Source organism: Hemicordylus capensis, chromosome 1 (genome assembly GCF_027244095.1).
Source record: "Hemicordylus capensis ecotype Gifberg chromosome 1, rHemCap1.1.pri, whole genome shotgun sequence".
NCBI classification, from domain to species: domain Eukaryota; kingdom Metazoa; phylum Chordata; class Lepidosauria; order Squamata; family Cordylidae; genus Hemicordylus; species Hemicordylus capensis.
The window spans coordinates 227965143-227991351 of NC_069657.1; the positions used below are offsets into that span (position 1 = coordinate 227965143).

Genomic DNA, 26209 nt, shown 5'->3' on the forward strand with positions numbered 1-26209 from the left:
CATAGCAGTAGAAAGACAAAAGGATGAAGACAGTACAGTTTTACAATATTCTGCTATTCATGTTTCTCATGATTGTCCATCATGGGTGAACTTACTGAGGGTATTCCTACTACTACTACTACTACACCACATATGGCAGACACCAGCAACAGGAGGGATGCTGTGCTGGGGATTGGCAGTTGCTCTTCTCTGCTAAATATAAAAGAACCACCACTATAAAAAGATGCCTCTTTGCTCCTTCCTGGACTATCAGATGATTTGTCCTAAATCTGTGGACAAGCAACACCTTTGCATGAGCTTTCACCACCACACTGTATGGTTTTATCCAGTGCACAAGCTACACATTATGGACTAGCTGCCTAAAACTGGCAGTAGCAGCACTGCCTCGCAGTTTCAGACATGGACTATGCTTTTTATTCAGACGCTCCTGACCACTATGTCTAATCATCACCATTTGTTCAGCAGCTGCTAATAAGGGCCTTCTGTACAAATGTGGTACCTTCCAAGGGCATGATAAGCCCTTGCTTACCTGTTGTCAATCTTTGACATAGCTGCTGTCCCCAGATAGGTGGCAGGTCAGAAGATGTTTCTACTATTCCAACAGACTACTGCTTCAGATAAGGCTCCAGAATGTCTGCCACATACTCATACATCCTTGTAGATAGAGCTGTTCAAACTTGCACAGGCTGCAAGGTATGAAAGTACTTCCTTGTGCAGACAACTTGCAAAGGCAGATAACTGAGTAAGAGGGTATAATAGTGGAAAGGAATTACAGATATAAAGATTCTGGCCATAATGTGTCCTTTCCTCCTCCTGTTCTCTCAGCTAGACCTTTTCATTATTTGTCTGCATCAGGACTCTTTCACACAATACAGCAAACAATGGGAGGAAATCATAGCATCATTTATTCATGTTTTGATTTTTTACCTGTTTGACAGGGCAGATCAGGGCAGACAATCTGAGGATCTGAAATGAGAATAAAACATTACTTTGAAACAATGCAGATCAATGCTTGTCTAGCAGTTGCTAAGGTGGAACTATGCATGACATGGGAGACATGCGAAGTTTCTTCTGACCTCCCCCCTCCCTCACCAATGCAGCACGGTTGGGGGGGGATCCAAATATGATTAACGCAGCAGCAGCAGCAGCAGCCGCAGTCTCCATGGAGAGGGAAGTTTAACCCTTTCCCAATGAGCTCTTTTCTGATCAATATAAAAAGACTTTATAAAAGTGGCTTTTCTGCAAGCAGGGAAAATTATGCATGGATTTGGGTTTCCTCCCTCACAGATGAGAAAATCCTTAAAAAGGAAAAGTAATGATGGGGACCTCAGAGCCACAGCTAGGAGGACACCTGTCAAGATAGCTCTACAAAAGTTCAAGACCATCTATAATGCAGTCTTCCCATCATGAGGACAAAGATTACTTTGCATTTAACTTCCTTACAATCTAATTCTAACCACATTCATTAGAAGTAAAATGTTAAGTAGGAATGTAGTCTTAAGGGGAAGATTTCAGACAATATTGTTGGCATTCAGATACAAATAAAGGAACTGACATTCATGTCTACATAATCTAAAACTTTGAATTTTCTATTACACCCTACATGGGCCTGTCCTGGAAGTCCTGGAATTAGCTAGCGATTCTAGCTAATGCAAGGAAGGCGACTGAGCTCCTAATAGGTTTAGGCCTCCAGGACTGGATTATATTAGTCAGTACCAGCATTTTCTTTATGTTGTAATTTTAGCTGACACTGGAAAATGGTGTGGAGTATTTTAACTTTATTGAAAACCTCTGGGTTTCCCCCAATCCCCATGTTTTTACATTTCAGTTTTAGGCCATTTAAAAAAAAATATTGTGCCCAGCTGGATATAATGGGAAAGGAGGCGATCTGTATTATATCAACATAATGTTTAATGTCCTCCCTGAATGGTATCATGTCTCCAGTGTCTGAGGAAGTGGTTTTTTAAACTGGGTTTACGCACTGAGCTATGAACCTCATAGCAAAATGCAAAAAGAATAAGATAATTGAAGCCTTTGGCACTTTGCTCCAAGTTCTAACTATCCTGTGTTAAGTAGTTAGAGGCAGCACTGACAGACCTGGACAGAGCTCATGTTCCATGCTGTCAATGAATTCTTCAGCCACCAAATCTGTAAATAACTTCATTTTCTGAACTCTCTGGCCATCATTGCAGGCAATAGAGCGCAGGGTCTCATCATCACCCGACACGCTGAACATGTCTCCAATCCCAATGGCATTGACGACAACACCGGTCCCACAGAGGGCCTGTAAGTTGGCAGTATCTTGTGGATCATAGCGCCCATCAGTCACCACTACAGCAAACACACGGGCTTTCTGTCGTTGGCTTTCTTTTATGAGGGTATCGTAGGCAAACTGAAGTGCAGAGAGGGTCCAAGTACCGCCTGCAATCCACTCCAACTTCTTCACTGCCTCTTTGAAACTGGAGAGGGAGTCGATGCGCTCATCATTCAGCTGGATGGCTTCAAATGTCCCGTCATGGCTGTACTGCACCACCCCAACACGGGCACCTGGCAGGGAAATGAACTATCAATCACACTTTTCTGGAAAAACAGATTTACTGCTGTCCTTGCATTCCCTGCAATGCTCAGAAGCCATTCTACTGAAACCTACAACTCGTGCATTAGGTCAGCGGTCTGCCACCCTTTTCATTCCAGAGACCAGTCATACAGGTCAGAAGGTGCCCAGAAGTGGTATACAAGGAATACAGTATATCATAAGTCACAAGATCTCACCCACATAAAAAACAGAATGGCAGTGCTCTTCTTGATTCCAGACCCGGAGTTTGTAGACAAAACACATCAAGGCCAGAAATGTAGCAGTTGCAACAACACACAGAGTCATTGTTCAGTGTATAGAAGAACTTGGGTCAGGAGCTAGTGTCTGACTTGGACCTCTGGCAAGGACCAAGTCCAACAGGATGCTTCCTCAGCCTCTCATGTGCTGTACTCTGGAGAAGGTAAGAAACAGTGGAGACCCCTGGCTGTTGTTTCTTATTTTCTCCAAACATCAGAGCGAATGACAGAAATCCCTGACCGTCTCTCAAGCTCCCTGTATATGCCAGAGGGCTTGGGGGAAGAGGCAGGGTTTGGTAGCAAATCCAGGCTGGTTGGGAAGCAGAACTGATATTTTTGGAGTGCTGATCAGTCAAGACCAGAAAGTAGTGTGGAAATATATTCAGAAGAGAGCAACAAAGATGGTGAAGGGTCAGACAACCAAGCCCTAGGAGGAACTGTTGAAGGAGCTCGGTATGTCTCGCCTGAAGGAGCCTAAGATGGGAGATAAGAGTCATCTTCAAATATCTGAAGGGCTGATAGACTGAAGGAGGGGGCGTTCTCTGTTGCTCCTGAGGGTAGGACCAATGGGTTGAAATGACAAGGAATCAGATTTAGGCTAGACATTAGAAAGAATATCCCAACTGTAACTACCATTTGGCAGCGGATCAGTCTACCTCATGCAATGCCTGGATCCCCTTCTCTAGAGGTTTCCAAACAGGCTGGAAGGTCATCTGTCAGGGATACTATAGTAATTTTCTCCAGTAGTTTTCTCCCTGCACTGGGGGTTGAACCAGAAGACCTCTGAGACACCATCCAACTCTAAAATTCTATTATTCTCTATGTACGTGTAACAGATATTTAGCAAGGGCTCTATTCTGCTCTGCCTTTTGAATGATGCACACTTCCAAAGCATAATCTTCCCCAGTCCTCTATTTTGTTCCCCCGACTGTACCAAGGAGAACCATGAATATCGTGAGACTTAGGGCATTATTGGGTCAACTTTAAAATGGCTTTAGAAGGTAGATGGGAACAGGGAAGTGTCCCAAAATCCATACACAACACAGCTTCAACACTTCCCTTGAACTGAGGAAGAGGAATCATCAGGTTGTTGAAAAAATTGGGTTATGACACAATATAATTATCACAGCTAAAGACAATATCCAGCAATGGCGGGGGGTGGGGCGGGGTGGTGGGACACAATCACTTTTTCAGTGATACCACTGACCTGTTTCGGATTTTGGATCCTTGGCAATAGAGCCAAGTCTGCTCACCACATTGATGACAAAGTTCTTCTCCAAGGAGAAATTGGTGTAGCCAATACTCTCTGAACTGTCTAGGACAAAGACTATGTCCAAGGGGCCACACTGCTTTTCACAGTCTAGGGAGAAAAGAGACAAGCAATTTGAAACCTTTCATTCAAACATTATAACACTAGCCTGGGACAGGGGCAGGTTGGAGAGCAAGCTGTTTCCAGGCCATCTTCTTCAGCAGGATAGGGCAATGTATGCAGATGAAATAGTACCAAGGTATTGTTCCCAGTCTGGGTTCTGTAACTGGGCACCACTGGAAGGAAGGAATATTTTGAGCCTTTCTGAATGAAACGGTTTGTTACAGCAGGATTGGTGAGTTTGCACACTTTAATTCAGAGGGAGTGTGGGCTGTATATACACACTCCATGTGCATTAGCCCCCTCAGTGTCGGCCCTGGCTCACCTCTGCTGCTTGCTCTTTGTGCCAATGGCAGGAGTTCTCCTGCCAATGGCAGGAGGAGGCAACGACGATGAGAGTATGTGTGTAGGAGTCACCTGCAGCAGCGGCCTCAGCAGGAGAAGGGGGAAGAGGAAGGAATTAATCCTGCCACAACAAACAGGTGGGGAGCACACATCAGGGGAGGGGGAAGAGAAAGAGAGCACGCACTAGCATGTACTTGAGGCAGCCATGACAGCAGTGGCTGAGGGGGTAGAAGTGGAGTCACATTCAACACAGCAAAACCAGGTGTGGTTTTTAAACTCTACTTCTAGCATGGATTTGGAGGCAATTTGTGTCAGAAAAGCATGGATTTCCATGTGTGTCATGTATTTGGGAAGCAACAACCTCTGTGGAAATCAGCACTGATTGAACTTCAAATTGGCATTTAGATGTGCTCTTTGTCAGGGAAAGTGCTGTGGTGCTACTATATTTTAAAGGGATACAGGAGAGGCACCTACAATAGTTCATGGCTCTCCTCATAGCAACTGGGAGGAAGCAAAGATTGTTATATGTTAAAAAAAAGACAACCCAAGGAGAAAGAAGGTAGCCAATCCAAGGAGAAAGAAAAATGGGGGCTGATGGGAGCAGAGAAAGAAATATTTGTATTTGTAAAGCTATAGGAATCCATCCAGAAAAGAAAACTGGTGGGAATACACAGTGTGAATTGAAGCAGCCACTTTTGGTGGGATAAGGTCATCTTATCATCCGGGGATTGAAACCTTCTTGGTAATGCACCCCATGTCATCAGGTTTACACTTGTATTCAAACAGTGTGCTTCTGGAAGTCTATTCTCTGGATGTGGTCCTGGAGTCAGAGGTGTATTTTGCCACACAGCCAAATCTTAGACTATTTTCTAATTTTTTTCATTTCTGTGCAGAATGAGTTTTGTTCTGGGCGGCAGTATCTAGGCATTGTGTGCGTATGTACATTCAGAGTGGGGCCTTCCTAATTCGACCTGAGCGAGATCTAAAATTAACTTAGCAGACATCAGAAAACTTATGAGCATGCGCACATGTGCACGCCTTAGAGGGAACCGTGGTTGTCACCACAATACACTACAATTACAATACAAATTTGGACCTGCCTGTAATATATGCCATTTATACATAAAACCCAAAGCAATACATAACAATCAAATCTAGAAATCTCTCTCTTCCTGAATATATATCTATATCTATATCTATATCTATATCTATATCTATATCTATATCTATATCTTACACATAATTTTAAATTTGTTAGGGTTATTGAGGTTCAGATATGATTGCTTTGCAATCATTGGTTGTCTTATCTTAATTTCACTGATAGAGCCATTTATGCATGGTCAGAAAGATAAAGTGCCCTTTTAATTTCATGATTGCTTACTTGCATCTAATTTATGTAATGAGTACTCAGTGAGGAATGATATCTAATGTTATTAAGTAATTATATGGAGTGTACATAACAAGGCTATACTTACGATCATTACCAGTAGGGATGTGCAGAATATTCTGAACTTGAAACGTTCTGACTCGAAACAGACCTTGTTATCATACAAACTTGATTTGTATGCTAACTAGCCAACCAGGAGGCAAGATTACAAGCCAACTGGAAGCCAGTGCCAAAACCAGTCAGCAGGAGGAAAACAGCCTGCCAAAATGGTGTTCGGAACATCTGAAACATTCTGAGCTCATTCCGCTGGAACGATGGCTCATTTCCGATGGAATGTTCCAGGAATTTGTGTTCCATTCTGAGCTTGGAATAGAATGCAAATCCAGTTCTGTGCGCACCCCTAATTACCGGGCCAGGGAGAGAGGGCGTGGTGGGGGGGAAGGCAGGGATGGACCTACAGTACCTTCCCCCCAGGTGATCGCTGATGTTCCTTCCAGCGTGCTGCTGTGCACCCACATGATCTGCGCTGCATGGAGCGGCATGGACCTCTGGAGGACAGGACTTGTTTTCCCAGCCACCAGGATTCCCACAGTGCACCGTGTGGTGAGTGCAGTGCTATTGGGGGATTCCCCTGGGAGTTGGGTGCTCTAGGTGCCCAACTCATGCAGCCCAAGCATACACATGACTCTGGCACTGGCGATAAGGGCACATCCGTTCCCTTAAACCCTGGCTAAAGGCTGGGGTTAAAAGTCGGGCTGCCTGCGAGGGCAGCACTGGGATTGGGCTCGATCCTGGCTGTGCACACAAGCAGCCCTACCCATGTAGGGCTTCCCTAACCTGAGTAGGGCTTTTCGTGTGCACAGCCTCAATATTGTGCATTGTTTTTATATTTGTTATATCAGAACTGCAATGATATGTACAGATGTAACATTTTTTAAAAAATGTGGTCTTGAATGTTGCTTCTTTTCTTTTCTTATTGGTTGTCTTAATTTTTTTTAACCACACATAAAATTTATGATTGATGAAAAATCACTGAATGACCTTTGTCTGTTAACACTGAAATTATACAGCTATTGTCCTAGGAGCAGTCCTACTTTAAAGGAAGCACATCACTACTTTAAATCCACAAGGAAAAAAGACTGAACTAACCACAACAGCCACAGGTCTCTCTGACGTAGGTCATCACATCACAGTCCTACCAGCAAAAGACAGAAAGTAAAGAGCTGTTAGCTCAAGCTCTTGATGGGCATAACAAGAACAACTCGGAAGTTAGCCAGCATGAAGTGGATAATTATCTACCTTAATGGCTTCTATTTGTATCCTCTCTTTGTCAAATCAGGTTTTAGCCTTGCTGAATAAATGAAATCTCATGCTTTCTCCCTCTACTGTGTGCAAAACGACATGATTCAAATTCTGCTTTTGGCACTGATACATGCTAGAGCTTTCACCCACATAGTGGGAACTTCTTATACATCATTGCAAACTGAAATTAGGTAGGCAGCAAGTTCCCTATGTGAAAATGCAATCATAATTAGTTAGGTTTTCTCTCTCTTCTACTTACAGTTAAGCCGGGATCTCCAGGAGGGCCAGGGCTACCCTATAAAAAGATGAAAGAGACATTATGGATGTTTCTAAAAATTCTCATTTGCATCAGGAATCTTTGGCTTCTGCTAGGTTCTTAAAGTATTTGCATACAAAGCAGCACACAACGGAACACATTGTTAACAAACTTAACCATCACTGGCTTTGGGCAATATGAATGACTGCCTGCCAAAAAAAAAAAATTCCCCAAAGAGTTACCATTTTTTTGTTCTTTACATTTAAGTCGCTCCCTGCCCCTTTCGCCCCATTAGCAGTGATACTGGGTGAGTGGTGGGTGGAGTTGCGGGCTTGGCCTGAGAGACAAACATGCAGGCTACCATTTTCGTCCCCCAGCACGTGTTGCTGGTGGACCAATCAGATTTGAAGAGCACCTGCATCAGCAGCCTGCTCCATCATTTTCCCCTTTTGCTCTGTGGGCAGGCACCCTCTCGCCTGTCCCTTAACTCAGTAAGGGATATTCCGGTCACCTTTTGGGGCCAAGTAGGAATTTTGGGGGGTCTCAGCGAATTGGCTGTGGTTGTGGCCTTTTTTTGCCTACTTCTCACTGATTTTGTTGAGGTTGTCACGGGGTTGATTTGGTCACTTTGCAGACAAGTGCGGGTTGGGGTAGGTAAATTGCATTGGTGTTGGGTTGGAGAGCTATTATGGTGAGTGGGAATACAGAGGAAGGCTTGGTGATCTCGCGACTCTTAGGCTGGATCCCCTCTCACTCGGATGCATGCTAGTAAACGCTGCTCAGTGCCTCGTGACCTGGGTTGAGATGGGCTGGCATGAATCCCCTCGTTGGGGGTAACCTCGTGGTCGAGAAGAGGTTTGGTCTGGTACTGAGCTGAATCAAAGTCCAGTCCTTCACTCTCCTGTAGGCATATCTCCTATGAGATTGACCCATATAGGAGATAGTTTAATTCCTTGTTGCAGGTTTTGTATTTATTCAATAAAGTGGCCCTAGTTTCTTCCAGCTATGCATGTCTTGTCTTATTTGGGTCTGGGTTCGCAATATTTACACACACAGTGTACCAATACAAACTTTCACCTAGCCTGAACAAAAGCCAATCAAGTTGGAATATTTGAAGATCAGCTTAAATGAAATTCATTACAACAATCATTTGAAATTTCCCATAGGGAAAAAAGTAAGCATTTCAAGAAATCATTTGATGCCCTAAATGTGTGAAACTGCTTTTGCCCATGATCTATTGGATAACATTTCCAGGCATGGATCAGAGAATTGTCTTGAAAATGGGATTCAAGCCAAACTGGGATAAATCCAGCACATCATGCAATGAAATGTCTCATTTCTCTTCCTTAGCAATATAGAATTATGTTAACTAGACTCGGATACATCTTTAAATTTTTCACTGATTTTTCTCAACTCTGTTTGGGTACTTGGCAGCTGCTTGTGTGTGAAACGTTTTGTACACAGAGACACTGAAAGTCCTGAGAGTCAGCTCCAGAACACCAGAGAAAGGGGGCAGCAGTGGTAGGCATGATATGATAACCAGTATGACACAGCTACAGTACCTCAGGTCCTTCTTCACCAAGAGGTCCTCTGAGTCCAGGCTCACCTGGTGGGCTAGGGTCACCCTATAAAAGGAGAAATTGATTTATCTACATGGACGTTTATGCATGTGAACGTGAAAATGTATTACAATGAACATGAAGGTTAATTACTTACCCAAAGACAAAGGTGCCTCCTCTAGACCATTCAGGTTTACAATGTCTAAAGTACTGTGTATCATTTTTATAGCATTTAAGTACTATACAAAATGTTTCTCCTAGCACTTCAATACTGGAAGTTAGCTGAGATGGCGGGGGGAAGGGCGTACACACAATGCGTTTTATGGTACTACCTAATTTATCACTATTATTTATTGATTTGATTTGATTTGATTTGATTACCGCCCTTCCAAAATGGCTCAGGGCGGTTAACCCCTATTAACCACCATAGGAAACAAATAAGGCTGAGAGAAAGGCTGCATCAGGTACTTACCAGGCTGGTGATCCTCTGTGTGGCAGAGGAAAGGTATTTCCACTATGCACTTAACATTTAAGGTAGGCACTCCATATGGAGGCCCATAAGCACGGAAGCCTAGTTGGGCTGTGCTGTGCTGATCTTTCCTCTCTGTTTTTGTTGGGGAAGAATGGTAAGAATTAGGCCTCTGTGCAAATTGGGCTTCCTTCCATGTAGGATATGCACTCATTATTCTACATCATGGGTGTGACAAAGGGCAGGGGCCCACACCACACAAAGAGGATTACCAACCTAAGTGTCCTGGTAACTGGATCACTGTAGCCTCATTCAGATGTTATTTAATAAGTACTGGAGTTCAGCCTCCAAAAAAGAGCCAGAAGTCCTGTCCAGTGCATCACTTACTTTCCTCTGCCAGGCAGATCCGTCACATTTAAAGCCTTTGCTGAAGAGGTGAAGGCTGTAAATGTGATGGCGGGCTTATCCATGATAGGAAGACTCAGGCACAAGAGCCTCTCAATCACAGATGTGCCCGCCATCACATGTACAGCCTTCATCTCTTCAGACAAAGGCAGTATGTGTGATGGACTTGCCTTGCAGGGGAAAGTGATTGATGTGCCAGGTGGAACTTCTGCCTCATTTTTGGAGAGTGTACTTGAGTACAGCCCTCTCTATTAAGAGACTGTGTGGGGCTAGAGTCTTTCTCCAAAATAATCCAAAGAGTTTCTTGGTAGCAGCAAAGTTGACACTCTGTCCACTCTATCACATTGGAGAAGGACATGCCACATTCTGGCATCCTCTTCTAATATGGAGTGGAAGTGTTGAAACAGAATCCATGTTTGTTGTAGGGAGTCTGGGCAAACACAAAGCTCTATCAACCATAGCCTACTTAGCAAGAGTGCTAAAATCTACTATAATTATTAGTGTGATGAAGATGTTTGGGATCAAATCCCTATATAGCCAGTCTATTTCTATGATTTTCAATAAATAACTGTAAACCTCAAGTTATTCATCTACAAAATAATTGTGGGGGGCAGACAACTATCTGCATCACATTATTGGAAGCAATAATAGCAAAACCATCTGTAGTCAATATATTTAGATGAGGATGTGGATACATACTGACATACTGCTTTTCAACAACAACAAAAAGGCTCATAAAAGTCGTTTACACAACGAAAAGAATAAGATGGTTCGGTTCCCTGTTCCAGAAGCAAATATACACTGGAAAAGACTCTGTACTGGGATGAATCAGGGCAGCTGCCTATCCTCCTCCAAAATACAGGATAATCACCACTGCAAAATGTGTCTGTCTAGTTATCAGGGGATAAATATACAGAAAATGGGAGATTAATACAGTAGAGAAAGTGGTAAATAAGGCTGGAGACACAGGATAGCCCCCCCTGCCCCCAGAAAGGTGAAGAAGTCTTCGAAGATACCTAGGTCATGATATGTAAACTCAGTTCACTTTCATCTCTGCTAATGAGATATGCAGATTTTTGTATGGTTTCAGCTTTCTTTACCTATATGCATGGTTTGTTGTTAAAAACAAAACAAAACATTTAGTTGTGAATGGGGCTGATATATGAACAAACAAATATGACTTCCCGCATCAGTTCTAGTTTGGCCATAGCTTTTAACTCCTTGGGAATCTTTGTGTGCATCTTAAGACAAGATCATTGTATGAAAAAGAAAGGCCAGAAGTACCATCATACCCATCACAGTTCACAGTTCACCCATCACAAAATGGAACACTAAAAAGGAAATTGAGATAACTAGGGCAGCTCAAGGTATCCTGACTGCTGTGGGAAACACCAGTGTTACATCAGTATTCCAAAAGCAAACATATGATGAATGAACATCACATATGCACATACTCCGAGCTGAAGACACTAATGTAAGCATGGCTGGAAAACCTGGCCTAATCAGATTTCCAGATATGTGCTCATCAGTGTTTAAAGATGTGTGTACACTCATGTGCTCACCACACAACTTCTGTTTGTGTGTACCACAGTTGTTTCTCATAGCAATGATAATGTGTGGAGCTACCCTAAGGTTACATGGGTCTGTAGTGTAATGCAAAATCCATGAGGGAAACAAAAGCTTGTGAAAGTGAATCTCATTTTGGTGACTCATCAGCCAAAACCCTGATAAACAAGGCAAGCTGAATTGAGAAATTTATTTTATTTTATTTAACTTATATACCACCCAAACTTTCATCTCTGGTTGGTATGGTTTACAGCCAAAGGCTGTAATGCCTTTGGGGCACACAGAAATGTCCGGCAAGTCTATATGGTAATTGAATGAATGATTGATTGATTAATTAAGTGCCGTCAAGTTGGTGTCGATTCTTAGCAACAAAGATTCTCTTCAGGATGATCTGTCTTCAACTTGGTCTTTAAGGTCTCTCAGTGGTGCATTCATTGCTGCCGTAATCGAGTCCATCCACCTTGCTGCTGGTCGTCTTCTTCTTCTCTTTCCTTCAACTTTCCCCAGCATTACAGACTTCTCAAGGGAGCTGGGTCTTCGCATAATGTGTCCAAAGTATGATAGTTTGAGCCTGGTCATTTGTGCCTTGAGTGAAAATTCTGAATTGATTCGTTTTATGATCCATTTGTTTATTTTCCTGGCTGTCCATGGTATCCTCAAAAGTCTTCTCCAACACCAAAGTTCAAAAGCATCAATGCTTTTTCTATCTTGCTTTTTCAAGGTCCAGCTTTCTCATCCATAGAGTGTCACGGGGAAAACCATTGTCTGAACGATTCTAATCTTTGTAGGTACAGACACGTCACAACATCTAAATATCCTTTCCAAGGCCTTCATTGCAACCCTAACAAGTGCTAGTCTGCTGCGTATTTCTTGATTGCTGGATCCTGTTGATGGTTGATCGTAAAAGGCAGAAGCTATCCACCACTTCAATGTCTTCATTGTCAGTTCTGAGGCTGGTTGCTGTACCCATTGTCATTAGTTTAGTCTTCTTTACATTTAATTGTAGTCCCATTTTTTCACTGTGCTCCTTGACTTTCATTACTAGAGCTTACAGATCATCTGCATTCTCAGCTATCAGAGTGGTGTCATCAGCGTAGTGCAGGTTATTGGTTTCTTCTTCCAACTTTAAAACCACACTCATCTTCTTCCAATCCAGCTTCTCTCAGTATATGTTCAGCATAGAAACTGAATAAATAAGGAAAAAGTATAAAGCCTTGTCTTACTCCTTTGCCGATCTGGAACCAGTCTGTTTCACCATGTTCTGTCTGTACTGTGGTTTCCTGTCCTGTGTATAGGTTTCTCGTGAGAACAATGAGATGTTCTGGGATGCCCATTTTCCTAAGGATATTCCACAACTTGACATGGTTGATGCAATCAAAGGCTTTTCTGTAGTCAATAAAGTACACATTGACTTCTTTTTGGCATTCTTTGGCTTTCTCAATTCTCCAGCGTGCATCAGCAATGATGTCTCTTGTTCCTCGGCCTTTTCTGAAACCAGCTTGAACATCCGGCATTTCCCTTTCCACATAGGGCTCTAATTTGCATAGATGGTAATTAGCCTTACCAAATTTTGGCACTGCTACACACTGGTAAAGGGCAGACATGTAGAATAGTAGAGAGAGTACTTACAGGTTCACCCTTAGGGCCTTTTGTTCCTTTGGTGCCTTTTGCTCCATAGTCTCCTCTTGTGCCCTGTTCCAAAAATTGAGAAGCATAAGAATTATTCTCATCTTTCTCTGCTGATTCCTATGCCTGAAGCAAATCGCTTCTCTCTACCTACCACACCATTTCTACTTGGCCTTTCTAGGTGCCTTTTAGGGAAGTGTCTGTAGGCAAATTGCTATACTATTGCTTTAATGATATAAAGCTAAGCTGAAGAAAATGAAGTGGATGGGGACAGTTTCCAGTGGTGGGGACAGTATCCAATGGTGGAGCCCGGGTTTTGCCCCATCCCCAGGGGCCCTGCCATGCATGCACCAGTGATGCCCCTTGCGCGTGATGCCATGTGCAAAAGGAGCGTGGCCCGCTTTCCGGAGGGCCTGTGAAAGCCCTCCAGAGCTCATTTCCAGCCAGCATTGGCTGACTGGGTGTATTCATTTCCCTTCCTCTCCCTCCAGCGAGAGGGAGAAAGGGAAATCAATGCACCCAGCCAGCCAATGCTCTGGAGGGCTCACATGAACCTTCCATAGCTTGCTGCTGGCTTCTTTGAACCCGCCTGCTCAATGGTGGCTCCACCCCTGGCTGACAGTATCTTAGAGGAGAAATCTTTCCATAGACATCGTAACAAAAAGACACCCATGCAGACTGAATAATCCTGCCAGCACTGGCTTACTGCACATAATAATGGCACCAGGAGTCCTGGCATTGAGCCACTAAATAATCAGAACCTGCAAATCCTCATATGTGCTCCAAAAGAGGGCTGGACAGAGAGGTCGCGCATTGAGGAGACCAAGACATAAGCCATTACCAGTCTGTTAGCTGAAGAAACTGATAAACTTCTGATCATACTATACCTCTGGTCCTGGAAGGCCCTTCTCACCTTTCTCACCCTAAGAAAAGAAAAGAGCTGGTCAGCCTTTACTCTACCCTGCCATAAGTCTCCCCAGAGACAACATGAAAAGTATCTTCTAATTTCTAGTTGGGGCCAACCATTTCGCCTCTCCAGAGATGTTGAGCACATAGAAGGTTCTTTCAATTCCAATGGAGAACGTGGGCTCTTAGCATCTTGGGATGTGCACGAATCCATTTTTTTGATCTGATTTGTGCCCAAATCGAATCACCCCAATTTGATTTGTGTCTGAATCTGTCCCCCCAAATTCTATTTGGATTTGATTAGATTTTATTTGGATTTGGATCAATTTAGGGCACTTATAAAAGTCCTAGGTGGCACCCCATGGGCGCCACCTACCAACCATATTTCAAGGCAGTGGGGCACATGGTTGATTTTTAATAATTTTATTCAGTTTTTACTGATTTTGTATATTTCAGCCATTGGAAATAATAGGGATTTGAAGTCGACCTATTCTAACCCTAACATGGATTCCCAGTTTTAATTTTTTTTTAAAGTGTGCGGTCACTATTTTTCAAATGTTTTGATTCTTTGGTGTATAATAACTTTTCCTCATAATGAATCTCTATGAGGATTCATTGTACACCTTCATTTCTTCTGTTCATTTTGACTGTAACTGGACAGTGCCAACTGTCAACTGCCATGTATCAACTATCCCCCTGCCTCCCCCTCCCCCATGCACACTGGGGTACTCAGTTTATTTTTTGGGAGTTTTTGAAGTGTTTAGATTCTTTGGTGTCTTCATTACGCACCTTCATTTCTTCTGTTCATTTTGACCTCACTGCTATGCAGGTGGGGGTGGGGAATTAGTGGCACCCCATGTGCAAACTACCCCCTCCCCAGCCCACAAGCCACTGGGTACTCAGTTTATATTTTAGGAAATTTTGAGGTGTTTAGACTCTTTGGTATGTAATGAATCCTCATAGGGATTCATTATGGGGAAAGGTTATTAGACACCAAAGAGTCGAAACATTTGGGAAAATTCCTAGAAAATAAATTGAGTAGTTCCCCACTGCCTTGCAGGTGTGTGTGTGTGTGTGGGGGGGGGGGTTGTAGTTGGCACATGGCAGTTGACACTGTCCAAAGACAGTCAAAATGAAGAGAAGAAATAAAGGTGTGTAATGAATCCTCACAGAGATTCATTGAGGAAAAGTTATTATACACCAAAGAATCCAAACACTTTAAAAATAGTGACCACACATTTTGCTCCATAACTCCACTTCTACAAGGGCTAGAGCTTGTTTTTTTTTTTTTTTTAAATGGAAGCTGGGAATCTGGGGAAATTAACAGGAGGAATCCAAATCTCGAATCAATTCAAAGTGAATCTGGCACGATTCGATTTGTACCTGAATCTAGACAACAGACCACAGTGGTGATCTGTTCTGTTTCCAAATCACCCGAATCCCTAGATATGGTTGTTGTTGTTGTTATTACATTTATATCCCACTCTTCCTCCAAGGAGCCCAGAGCAGTGTACTACATACTTAAGTTTCTCTTTCACAACAACCCTGTGAAGTAGGTTAGGGTGAGAGAGAAGTGACTGGCCCAGAGTAACCCAGCTAGTTTCATGGCTGAATGGGGATTTGAACTCGGGTCTCCCCGGTCCTAGTCCAGCACTCTAACCACTACACCATGATTCACACATCCCTACTTAGCACGTGATTAGCAGGATGCTTGACTTTAGCGGCTATTGCACTGGGTCAATTTGGGATGCTCATTCATAAAAGATAACACTTTTCTAGAGGTAGCAAAGAAAGAAGCACTTTCACTGAGTGCAAGATGTATCTTTTAAACAGTCTGTTCACTCCAGAATTGATGTGTGTGCAAATCTTTTAGAAGTGACAATACATCTGTTGAAAAGCTAAAACTCCCTTGTTGCATATTGAAATAACCACTGTGAACATATTCAGTTGGAAAATTTTGTTTTCCCCCCATTTGCTAATATGCTTTTAATAATAAAACATATAAGTAGTAGCATTAGATGTATTCTAGTGAAGAGAAGGGATGCTAACAGTCCAATCCTATGCAGGTTTACTCAGAGGTCAACGGGACTTACTTCCAAGTAATTGAGCCCAGGGCTGCAGCCTTAAAATGGTAAATTTATCTGGGAGCAGAGCTGCTTTTACCATACCATATCATTAAAAAGCAAACCATAGTTTGATACAGTTATTTATGTATTCATCCATATAGAAATGCCTTAGCCCACACAATCCTAGAAGCTTAACATAGGTTAATAGCAACAATTAGTTCCAGGTTTAAGATGCCCCCAGTAAGCCTGTCACCATTGCCCATTCACTTCTCACTTTTCTTGGGGCCCGATCTGCACCACTGCCCCAGAGGAAGAGAGCAAAATTGAAATGGCCCCCTGCTGAGGTGTGGTTCCTGGCAGGTGGCTCAATGAGGTCAGCCCCTAACAATGGCCCCATGCTAAGCAGGTGCCCTGAGTCCATCTTAGACATCACCTTGGGACACAGGGAAGGAGGCAATCGCTTAGATGTTGCACCCAAGCTGTTCAGGGCTTAATAGCCCAGGAGACAAGAGGGAACGGAGATGCTTCCAGAGGAGCAGCCAGGTGAGACTGCGGCAGCAAAACCAACAAAAATGTTGGAGTTTTAGTGGGACGTGCTCCTGGCAAGTAATCTCCTCAGGAAGTAGACTGCTTCATTCTGTGCCAGCCGTCGCTTCTTGAGTTTCAAGGGAAACATATACAAAATTGAATTTAAAAAGACTGTCTCAAGAAGTAGTCACCACTCTAAAATTGAAATAAGTATACACCTGGTTTGCCAGTTTATCTATGACAGTTATCATGCTTAATCTCATAAATAGACATGTGTTTCTGGTAATCATGCTGTCCAATAACTGAGTGCTTTCTTGAGTCACTTCTTGTTGTGCCAGTACCTCTTAAGTAGCAGAGCAGACTGCTCTAACGTTTGCCACCTCAAAGCATGCCCCGAGGGAGATAACACACCAAGTGGCCTTGGACTCAGGTTACAGAGTCTAGGAGTACTATTGAATGTGGCTGGCAGCCGCTCTCCAGGTTTCTCCAAGGAGAAATGTTCCTTAGCCCTAGTGCTTGAGATCCTTTAACTGTTGACTTTTCCCCTTAAGGTGCGGAGCCAGTTGAACGGTGACCTGTGTCCAGCCCCACCCGGCAGCCCTTCTAGTGACGCCCCGCGCGTGTGATGTCACATGCACAGGGGCGTGGCTCGGGCTCCAAAAAGCCCGAGCGAGCTCTCCCCTGTCCTTTATTTCCCTTTCTCTCCCTCCAATGAAATAAATGCTGTCAGGCAGTAAGTGCTGCCTGAAATGGACGGGGGAGAGCTCACTTGGGGCTCTTTGGAGTCCAGACGTGGATGGGGGAGAGCTCGCTCGGGGCTCTCTGGAGCCCGAGCCATGCCCCCCTGCAGGCTTCGCCGGCCTTTCTCATTGGTGGCCCGGGCTCTTTGAACCCATTCACCCCATGGTGGTTCTTCCCCTGGACTTTCTGCATATCAAACACTTGCTCTAATACTGAGCTACAGGCCATTTCCTTTTTCCATGGCTGGCTTCAAGGAACTCCCATTGCTTTGTCTGCAAGTTGGCTTCTCCTCTGATCCCCTTCCTTCTTTACTTGCTAGGAGAGCTTTCCATATGAGTCACTTTTAAGTATAAATGATGAACAAAATAAAAGCATGTACAACACATACCGGGGGTCCTCTGGGTCCAGGATAGTTAAAGCCAGGTCTCCCTCTGTCTCCCTGTGATTAAAAAGAAAGAAAGAATGCTTCTTCAAAGAAAGCATGGCATTCAAGAAGCTTGCTTGTACTGCTCTACTTTGTCATGAACGGCCGTGTCTTTTTGCTGAAGAGCACTGTTCTGTGTGGTGCGGTTAGGTCCATGGGTTCTAATGAGCAGAAATGCATGGAGCAGTTGCAGGCGGCCAAGATCCTATCTTCCATGGGCAGATTGCCTGAAACCCGCTCCTCCATTTTCTCTTTTATAGGATTCTCTCGTGTCCATAATCTGGTGCTGTATGTGTTCCCACCATCAGTGTTAATTGACATTTCTAGTGCCCCAGAGAGACAGCACTGCAAAGGACTAAGAATGGCCAACCTAGTTTGACAGTACTGTAGCTAAAGGAACAACTTGCTGGAAAACAGGCACCACCTTGAACTGTCAGCATCCCTGGCTTAAAAAGGGTAGAAATCTGGGAACAAGGGAAAAGTTGAGCTTTCTGGGAGTACTCAAGGTCATATGGGCCTCCTCCCTTTACATTTCAAGATATGTTCCAGAGCAATTATTTGAGAATGCTCAATTGTTAGCCTAATAAAAGAAGGAAAGAAACACCTGTTTATTGAGTGTTATTAAACACTCAGTGTTATTAAACACTGAGCCCCTGGTGGCACAGTGGTAAAACTGCTGCCCTGTAACCAGAAGGTTACAAGTTCGATCCTGACCAGGGGCTCAAGGTTGACTCAGCCTTCCATCCTTCCGAGGCCGGTAAAATGAGTACCCAGAATGTTGGGGGCAATATGCTAAATCATTGTAAACCGCTTAGAGAGCTTCGGCTATAAAGCGGTATATAAATGTAAGTGCTATTGCTATTGCTATATTGTCTGCCTGGCTACCTGAACCAACAACAAGAGAGGAAGTGGTCCCAAAATGACCAAAGGTAGCCAAGAGAAGGGAACCTCAAAAAACAAACAAACCCCATGATATACATAGAAAATGGATCTGTATTAATATTACAAATAACTGCAGTCAGCCAATACATACATATGAAAAGTTTTCCATAGTAACTTGTTTCAATACTTTATCAAACATATAACATTTTAAAAATTTGAAGACATTTTTAGGATTGCTAAAGTGAAAAGTGACCCACATGGGACTACAACTGCAAAATGGAGTATACATCAGTACATGAGTCATCTCTGGGAGAAAGAATGCTCAGTGTGATTTTTGACAAGGACTGCATCCCTAGAGATGGAAAATAGATAACACTGCAATATTTGCACCTTTCTCTATGTTACCATGCTTTTATTGCCCTGAGCATCAGGCCTGCAATGGCTAAACGTGCAAAGGTGTTTTAAAAGCTTTTAAAAACTTAGATGACACACAAAGAACTACTATAAAATTTCACTGATCGAGTCAGAAGAATAGAAAAGAAAATTGGCAGGAATGTCCTCCAAGGATTACTCCATGGAGAGAATTCAATAATTTGTTCATCGTTACCCTAACCTTTTCCCCCCTTGCAAAAACGGACACAATTTTACCATAATTTTTTTGAAGGGGGTGGGGTAGAGATAAAGCTGTAAGTACAACAATGTTGTCACCTATTTTCCATCTTTAAGGAGGTAGACCAAAATTGCCTAATAGTTGCCAAAAATCATGAGCATTTGTTCCTTGAGATTGTCCCCATGGCCAGAATTTGTAGGCCTGGCTCATGGACCACATGCAGCTGGATTCCTCAGCTTAATAATAAAGCTCTATCTAAAAGAAGAGAAATAAATTATTTCTAAAAACATGTTTCCAAACTTATCTCCAAACTCCCCCCCACAATCCAATAAAGATTAACCATATACCAAAACCAGCCATTTGCCTGAATTGGTACGAGTACCTCACCAGCTCAATCATGTATTTTGTTGCCAGCCCTTAGACTATTTGCAGCATGGCCACCTGCCTAGCCATGTCCTGAAGGCAAGGAATTCCCAGAGTATCTTCTCTTTTCCTTTAACGCTGAGTGTGTTCATGAGTGTGCGTTCTCTCTCTAATGGTGTGCACACCTCCATGCACTCCAAGTTGCACCTGGACTCTAGTTGGATAGTTCCTGGGATTCCTCTCTTGAATCTGTTTCTGCTGGGCTTTCTGTCTTAAGCTGCCTACCCCAGGAGCTAGCCCAGAGCTCCTGCCAACTTGCCCCCCTTTCCCCTTCCATTTCCATGGAGGCTGATGTCTTCCAGAAGGGGGTCAGTCAGGAGTCCCTGGACTTGCATTCTGTGCTGTCCAAGATCCTCAAAGTCCTCTCCGAGACCTACAGCAAGGCTGAGGAGGTTTCCATGGTGAATTCTAAACTTGCCTCCCAGACTGCCTTGGCTCCCACAGCTATCTATCTTCTTGTGGCAAAGCCTATCCATCCCTACTTACTCTGAAGAGCAGGGATGAGAACCTTGAAGTCTATGCTTATCAGCTACACAGAAATTAGGACAGCTATATTAATTGTAACTCTGTGTGTGTGCGCGCGTGCTTTGTCTATCACTGCAATCTCTCTCCACTTCCCCTCTATGCTAGGAGTTTCTCTCAAGCTTGCATTCACCGGAACGTGGTGCTCTGCTTAAGAAATGGCATCTTGTATTTGAACAACCGTGTCTAGGCTCTCCGGAGGTTGCCAAAAAGTAAACAACTTCTTTGTGTACTTCTGTTCTTTTATAAACTTACTGCATTTTCTGGAAGAAATGCAGCAATTAAAAACAATGATAAATTCAGTGATAAACAATAAAAATTAAAACCAATGATATATAAAATGTAAGTGTAATCCTGTTACTTATATACTTATGCATTACCTTTGGTCCTGGAACACCTGGGTCACCCCTTTCACCTGTCTCACCGGAATCCCCTCGTGAGCCCTGCAGTAATGTTGTAGAAAACAAAGAATGAGTGTGGGGTACACAGTTTTGTAAGAGCTTCAGTAATGCCACTTTGGTGATGTCAAAGCCCTCATTTTCCTCACAGGTTCTCATTAGCAGGAAGAAGTGAGAACTGACAGGAAAATCTTGTTGCCCCCATTTTCAACCTATCCACAATAGCAAAAGATGGTGTAGGGATTCTCCTCTTTCACAAATGTCTGGACAAACAGAGGGTAGGGGTGGCTGAAGAACAGCTGGTGAGCTGATGCCCATAACAGGATGCCAGCAGACCTGAATAAAACTTTGACAGACGCTGAAAGGTGTCCATCAGAAAAGCTGGGATGTCAAGATATAGTGGCTGACACTGTATGGAAGAGCTGGATGTATGCTGCCTCCACGAGTGAGGAAATCTTGTGAATATCTATCTAAATTGTACACCACCCCAAACTTTAGTCTCCGAGCGGTTAACAATGACATAAAACAAGTTAAAACATACACAAAAATCTTAAAACACTATAAACATCTAAAAATCAAAACAGATTAAAACTTAAAAATTTAAAAAGCTAAAAAAGCTTGGGTGAGGAGGTGGGTTTTCAAGTGCTTTTAAAAAATTGTCAGAGATGGGGAGGGCCCTATTTCAGAAGGGAGTGCATTCCACAGTCCTGGGACAGCAATTGAGAAGGCCTGTCTCCGTGTGGCCACCACCCAAGCTGGCGGCAACTGGAGTAGAGCTGGATCTCTCCAGACGACCTCAGTGGGCAATGGGACTCATAATGAAGAATACATTCTCTTAAATACCCAGGGTCTAAGCCATTTAGGACTTCATAGGTTATAACCAGCACTTTATATTTTGCCCGGAAACCTATTGGCAGCCAGTGTAGCTCTGGAACAAAGAAATCCCCCGTGTCAGGCTAATGGTGAAAAGACTGAAAAAGACAACTATCTATGTAGTAAATCTGTAGGACTCTCTAAAAAGAACATATTGGAACTATTAATGAGAAAATTGCCTCCCCTGAAGATGCCAAGAAGAATAATATGAACTAAAACATTTTAATGCATAAATCAAAAACTAATTGTGAGACGATCATAACACTATGAAGGATAACAATAAACCATAAATGAAAATAAACAATGAATTGAGGGATTCAATGGGGGATTTCTTTGTTTCTGGTTTCTTGCCCTGTGTGGTCCCCAGTTTTGGCAGCCAGTGTAGGTCTCTCAGAAAAGGAGTAATCTGGTCTCTCCAAGATGACCCAGAGACCAACCTGGCTGCTGCATTCTGTACCAATTGGAGTTTCCAGACTACATAAAAAGGCAGCCCCACATAGAGTGGACTGCAGAAGTCAAGTCTGGAGGTTACCAGCATATGTACCATTGTTTTGAGGTTGTTCATCTCAAGAAACAGACACAGCTGGTGTATCAGCCAAAGCTGATAGAAAGCCCCTCTGGCCACCAGCTCAACCTGAGATACCAGGGAGAGGTGTGGATCCAGGAGTACTCTCAGACTGCATACCTGCTCCTTTTGGGGAAGTGTGACCCCATCTAGAACAGGCAGATCAAAATAGTCTATGGAGTTCTGACCCCACACAATAAGTACCTTCGTCTTATCTGGATTCAGTCTCAGTTTATTCTCTCTCAACCAGCCCATTACTGCTTCCAGATAGGCATTTAGGGAGGTTTTTCCAACTCCTGATGATGTTGACATGGAGTTTAGATCTGGGTGTCATCAGCATACTGATAACACACCGCACCAAATCCCCTGATGATCACCAGCGGTTTCATGTAGATATTGAAGAGCATTGGATGCAGTATGGAGAGGGACACCATACATAAGCACAATTTCAAAGAGCAACAGTCTCCAATTGACACCATCTGGAATCTGTCTGAGAGGTAGGAGTGGAACCACTGTAAGACAGTGCCTCCCACCCCTAACGCTCTCAGACGTTCCAGAAGGATACTATGGTTGATAGTATCAAAAGCTGCCGAGAGATCCAAAAGGAACATAAGAACAGCCCTGTTGGATCAGGCCCAAGGCCCATCTAGTCCAGCATCCTGTTTCGCACAGTGGCCCACCAGATGCCGCTGAAAGCCACAGGCAGGAGTTGAGAAATTGCCCTCTCTCATGCCATTACTCCCCCAACTGGTACTCAGAGGCATCCTGCCTTTGAGGCTGGAGGTGGCCCACAGCCCTCCGACTAGTAGCTGTTGATAGACCTCTCCTCCATGAAGTTATCCAAACACTTCTTCAAGCCATCCAGGTTGTTGGCTGTCACCACATCCTGTGGCAGAGAGTTCCACAAGTGGATCACACGTTGTATGAAAAAGTACTTCCGTTTGTTGGTCCTAGACCTCCTGGCAATCAGTTTCATGGAGTGACCCCTGGGTCTAGTGTTGTGTGAGAGGGAGAAGAATTTCTCTCTATCCACTTTCTCTGCGCCATGCATGATTTTATAGACCTCTATCATGTCTCCCCGCAGTTGTCTTTTTTCTAAACTAAAAAGCTCCAGGTGTTGTAGCCTTGCCTCATAAGAAAGGTGCTCTAGGCCCCTGATCATCTTGGTTGCCCTCTTCTGTACCTCTTCCAGTTCTACAATGTCCTTTTTTAGATGTGGTGACAAGAATTGTACGCAGTACTCCAAGTGTGGTCGCACCATAGTTTTGTATAAAGGCATTATAATATTAGCCGTTTTATTTTCAACCCCCTTCCTAATGATCCCTAGCATGGAATTGGCCTTTTTCACAGCTGCCGCACATTGAGTCGACACTTTCAACGAGCTGTCCACCATGACTCCAAGATCCCTCTCCTGGTCAGTTACTGACAGCTCAGATCCCATCAGCATATACTTGAAGTTGGGGTGTTTCGTTGCAGTGTGCATCACCTTACAGTTGCTAACACTGAACCGCATTTGCTACTTTGTCGCCCACTCCCTCAGTCTGGAGAGATCCTTTTGGAACTCCTCACAATCCGTTTTGGATTTCAATACCCAGAAGAGTTTGGTATCATCTGCAAATATGGCCACCTCGCAGCTTACCCCTGCTTCTAGATCATTTATGAATAAATTAAAAAGCACCGGTCCCAGTACAGATCCCTGGGGGACCTCACTTCTTACTTCCCTCCATTGTGAAAATTCTCCATTTATACCTACCCTCTGTTTCCTGTCTTTCAACCAGTTAGCAATCCACACATGTACTTGTCCCCTTATCCCATGACTGCTAAGTTTCCTCAGGAGTCTTTGATGAGGAACTTGGTCAAAAGCTTTTTGGAAGTCCAGGTATACTATGTCAACTGGATCACCTTGATCCACACACTTGTTGACATACTCAAATAAGTGCAAAAGGTTGGTGAGGCAAGATTTACCTTTGCGGAAGCCATGCTGTCTCACTCCCAGCAGGGCCTGTTCTTCTATGTGCTTTACAATTTTATCCTTGAGGATGCTTTCCATCAATTTTCCTGGAACGGACGTTAGGCTAACCAGCCTGTAATTTCCCAGATCGCCCCTGGATCCCTTTTTGAAAATCGGTGTTACATTTGCTACTCTCCAGTCCTCTGGTACAGAGGCCGATTTCAGGTATAAGTTATATAATTTAGCAAGGAGGTCGGCAATTTCACTTTTGAGTTCTTTGATGACTCTTGGATGCATGCCATCCGGCCCTGGTGATTTGTTAGCTTTCAGTTTTTCCAGACAGTTTAGAACATCATCTCTTGTCACTTATATCTGAATCAGCTCTCTAGCCTCCATCCCTAAAAAGCCTGGATCAGGAACAGGTATATACTCAGTATCCTCTGCCGTGAAGACAGACGCAAAGAACTCATTCAGCTTCTCTGCAACCTCCATATCCTCCTTAATAATCCCTTTCACTCTCTCATTGTCTAATGGTCCAACCGCCGCCCTGGCAGGTTTCCTGTTCTGATGTATTTAAATAAGTTTTTGTTATTCCCCTTGATACTTTTGGCTAAATGTTCCTCAAACTCTTTTTTTGCCTCCCTTATTGTCACCTTGCATTTCTTTTGCCAGAGTTTGTGTTCCTTTCTGTTCTCTTCATTTGGACAGGCCTTCCAATTTTGGAAGGAAGTCTTCTTCCCTTTTATGGCTTCCTTGATGGTACCCGTTAGCCATGCTGGCATCCTCCTGGCCTTAGTGGTACCTTTCCTCCTTTTGGGTATACAATCTAACTGGGTTTCTAGTATTGTGGTTTTGAGTAAATTCCATGCATTCTGGAGCGAAGTGACTCTCCTGATTTTCCCTTTCAGCTTTCTTTTCACCATACTCCTCATTTTGGAGAACGTCCATGTTAGAATGTCCATGTTAGACGTCCTTAGTGATTCTCTCCCCGCATATATGCTGAATTTGATGGCACTATGGTCACTGTTCCCTAAAGGGTCGATGTTACTGACATCACGCACCAGGTCCTGGGTGCCGCTCAGAATTAGGTCCAAGGTCGCCTTCTCTCTGGTTGGTTCCAAGACCAACTGTTCTAGGACACAGTCATTTAGCGTATCTAGAAATCTGACCTCTTTGTCATGACCTGACTATGAATTTACCCAGTCTATGTGTGGGTAATTGAAGTCACCCATAATTACAGCCCTGCCTCTCCTTGACACCTCCCTGATTTCCTGCTGCAACTCCCAGTCACTGTCAGCGTTTTGATCCGGAGGGCGATAGCACATCCCCAGTAGCACGTTCCCTTTCAGACCTTGTATTGTCACCCACAGGGTTTCTGTTGAGGACTCCAGTCCACCTAGGTTTTCTAGTTTGTTAGATTCCATCCCTTCTTTAACATACATTGCTACCCTTCCTCCAAGGCACCCCTCCCTGTCCTTTCTATAGAGTTTATACCCAGGGATAACAGTGTCCCACTGGTTCTCACTGTTCCACCATGTTTCTGTTATGCCCACTATATCTTTTTCTGCGTTAGCAACCAAGCACTCCAGCTCACCCATCTTGGCTCGGAGGCTTCTGGCATTGGCATATAAGCACCTATACGCTGAATCTCTCACCTGATGTATGCTATTCTTTTGACTCTTTGACCTGCTGGCACCGGCTCCCGTCTGCTCTTTATGTGGCTCTGCTCTGTCCCATTCTGTTTTATCGGAATTCTTTGCACCCTCACACTTTAAAGGATGGCTTTTGCCACGGAGGATACTGCCCAGCTCCCATCGGCTGTTCCCCAGGCGTCATTTTAAAAGCTGCTCTTCAACCTTTTTGATTTTAAGCGCCAGCAGTCTGGTTCCATCTTGGTTCAAGTGCAGCCCGTCCCTTTTGTACAGGCCTTGCTTCCCCCAAAATGTATCCCAGTGCCTAACAAATCTAAACCCCTCCTCCCGGCACCAACATCTCATCCACGCATTGAAATTCCTCAGCTCTGCCTATCTCACTGTACCTGTGCGTGGAACAGGTAGCATTTCTGAGAATGCTACCTTGGAGGTCCTGGACTTCAATACACTACCTATCAGCCTAAATTTGGCTTCCAGGACCTCCCGACTACATTTCCCCACATGGTTGGTGCCGATGTGCACCACGACAGCTGTCTCCTCCCCAGCACTGCC

The 26209-nt window shown here is 43.8% G+C and overlaps 1 protein-coding gene across 2 annotated transcripts in view; it reads right to left on the reverse strand.

The window, feature by feature from the left end:
* Window positions 1–26209, reverse strand: part of COL6A2 (collagen type VI alpha 2 chain) — an 87754-nt gene that overhangs the window by 16820 nt on the left and 44725 nt on the right. For both annotated transcript variants that reach the window (XM_053285178.1, XM_053285179.1), the window contains exons 18-27: window positions 20599–20661; window positions 17746–17796; window positions 14004–14039; window positions 13120–13182; window positions 9054–9116; window positions 7495–7530; window positions 7083–7128; window positions 4040–4192; window positions 2098–2547; window positions 928–966 (exon numbers count right to left, since the gene is read on the reverse strand). In XM_053285178.1, the coding sequence (XP_053141153.1) occupies window positions 928–966; window positions 2098–2547; window positions 4040–4192; window positions 7083–7128; window positions 7495–7530; window positions 9054–9116; window positions 13120–13182; window positions 14004–14039; window positions 17746–17796; window positions 20599–20661 (1000 nt within the window). The remainder of the gene's footprint in view (window positions 1–927; window positions 967–2097; window positions 2548–4039; window positions 4193–7082; window positions 7129–7494; window positions 7531–9053; window positions 9117–13119; window positions 13183–14003; window positions 14040–17745; window positions 17797–20598; window positions 20662–26209) is intronic.